The sequence below is a fragment of the Epinephelus moara genome, chromosome 6 (genome assembly GCF_006386435.1).
Source record: "Epinephelus moara isolate mb chromosome 6, YSFRI_EMoa_1.0, whole genome shotgun sequence".
Taxonomy (NCBI): Eukaryota; Metazoa; Chordata; class Actinopteri; order Perciformes; family Serranidae; genus Epinephelus; species Epinephelus moara.
Window position 1 is genome coordinate 21,403,674 of NC_065511.1, and position 2,539 is coordinate 21,406,212.

The 2,539-nt window shown below is 43.5% G+C and overlaps 1 protein-coding gene across 1 annotated transcript; it reads left to right on the forward strand.

Annotated features, from left to right (window-relative positions):
- LOC126391457 (trypsin-3-like) lies at positions 1–1,710 on the forward strand. Its single transcript, XM_050046246.1, has 5 exons — positions 1–71; positions 173–326; positions 410–672; positions 1,284–1,420; positions 1,505–1,710. The coding sequence occupies exons 1-5, from the start codon at positions 32–34 to the stop codon at positions 1,652–1,654; spliced, it is 744 nt and encodes a 247-aa protein (XP_049902203.1). The 5' UTR covers positions 1–31; the 3' UTR covers positions 1,655–1,710.
- The last annotated feature ends 829 nt before the right edge of the window (positions 1,711–2,539 follow it).

A 2,539-nucleotide genomic window follows, 5' to 3' on the forward strand; every position in this document is an offset into this window, starting at 1 on the left:
AATCTGCCGGGCTGACAGACAGACAGTAGGCATGAAGCTATTCATTCTTCTAGCTCTCCTCGGAGGGGCAGGTATTGTACAGAATTTGTATTGGGGCATTAAATGGTGCTGCAGACAGATATTGATAACATAATTTCTCTGTTTCTGTCATTTCTTTATTTTCATGCTGCAGTTGCCCTGAGGGACGATAACAAGATTGTCGGAGGGTACGAGTGTCCAAAACATTCTGTGCCCTACCAAGTGTCTCTCTTCACTGGGTACAACTTCTGTGGTGGGACTCTTCTGTCTGATGAGTGGGTGCTCTCTGCTGCCCACTGCAAGACAAAGTAAGGAAGATAACCCAAAACAAAATTTTCCTTTAAGCAGCAAGAGCACAAAGTCACCTTAAAGATGGATTTATTCCTTCCAGGTCAGATGTAGAAATCCGGCTGGGAGAGCACGACATCTGGGAAGCTGAGGGGACCGAGCAGCACATCATGTCCGCCAAGTTCATCCGCCATCCTGACTACAACTCCCGCACACAGGACAGCGACATCATGCTGATCAAACTGAGTCGGCCTGCCACTCTGAACAACTACGTGCGCCCTGCTACGCTCCCTACAAAATGTGCCAGTGACGGGACGATGTGTCAGATCTCTGGATGGGGGAGTCTTCGTCCCAGCAATGAGGGCTGTGAGTGTCAGAGGATATCTGATTGTGTGGGAAAGCACCAAAAATGCAATTTCATCCAATTATTTTACATAAAAGCTTTATCATTTTTGTGATCCTTTTTTAATTGATATTCATTGTACAGCATGTAGCAATGGAAAAGGTCATTTTTGTAATGAGTAACAGTGATGCACACAATCAATGTCTAAAAGAAAATAAATATAAGTGCAGAGACAGAAGTTTAGAAACAAAAAAACAAAAATGATTGCCCACCAACTCCTGACAAAATACTGAGCTCTACATCTCTATCATAGCAACTACTTTTTGTGCTGCTGAAAACCTGGCTAACACTCTCTTTTTGATCAGTGTCAAGTCCAGCTTAAACAGATCATTTCAAATGAGTAAAACAAACGAATGAGGTACGCTGATCTCACATATACCAGAGAGGTTAGAGGCAACCATTATCCCAGAATCTGGCCATTGGAGGACGTTCCCAAAACACATGAAAATAAGTTGTAGCAGTACGTTAGACCAAACTTTGTTCTAATCGAAGCTAGGTCCAGGTGTGTGATATCAGCTGTTCTTAAAGCATCATCCTACCAGGGCTAAAAACACTCTTTTCCTGTCTTTCCCAGCGAGGTACCCTGCTAAGCTGCAGTGCCTGGACGCCCCTCTCCTGAGCGATGACACCTGCTTTAATGCATATCCTTTCCAAATCACTGAAAACATGATCTGTGCTGGCTTCCTGGAGGGAGGGAAGGACTCCTGTCAGGTAATACAGATAGCTGCTGTTCCACAAACTGCTTCTGCGTCTTGATATAAAGGAGTTAAAATAATTAACTTTTTTTATCTTCAGGGTGACTCTGGGGGTCCCATGGTGTGTGACGGAAAACTTCAGGGGGTTGTGTCCTGGGGGCATGGCTGCGCTCTGAGAAAGAAGCCCGGGGTGTACACAAAAGTTTGCAATTACATTTCCTGGATCAAGAACACTATGGCATCTGGCTGAGCTGTGAAGATATCAAAGGATTCATATGTGAACTGGCAGTAAAGTCAGCTATATGATGTGTTGTGTGTACAGTGTGTTTTTTACAGATTTATAAGTGAGTCCTTAGAATGAGAATAACAGCGATTATCTAAGAATATAACATCCTGTGTGAGGAGAAAGACATGTGCCTCCCACACCCACAACAGTGACTGCTGCTACACAGAGATGGACACAAAAGTAATTACAAATACTTGCTCATTAAATGTATCAAAATACAATACTGATATGAGAAAAGCTCTGCTATTCCCTACACCATAGATTTCAAGTGGCCAATCAGGATATCTGGGAGGTGGGAGGCTGCAGATTCAGGGGTGCATGCTGGGTGGTGTCTGTCAGTCAAAGCCACCACTGACTTACTGAGTGACTGACTGAGTGAACAGCCAGTTAAAATACATTTCTTAAAACTCCAGCTTTACAAGCAACCAACTGAACGAATGCAAGACACAAACAGTTCTATCACAGCAGAGTATGAAACAGTACAAAATAATTACCCTCCCTTCCCCCCAGTGCCAACTACAAAATAAAAAATGTATTCCTCTTTGTGTAGCCGACCTGCTAACACTGCAGTCAGAGCAGGGTTGGCACCTGACCCACATGCAGCTCTTTTGCCCCTCTTCAGTGGCTCCCTGTGGCTTTGGCAGAAAACTATTTAACAGTGTGTGGATATATGTGTTTGCTTTTACTGCCAACCCTGCAAAGTTAAAGTACCCAGCAATCATATATAGCCCACTGCAGAGTTGCCACCTTGTGGTAAAACATATTAATAAATGCTCATTTAGACTTACGAGTAATGTTGATGGGTGAATTTAGACCTACTGTATAAGGCTTAGATACGTTTTGCGTCTC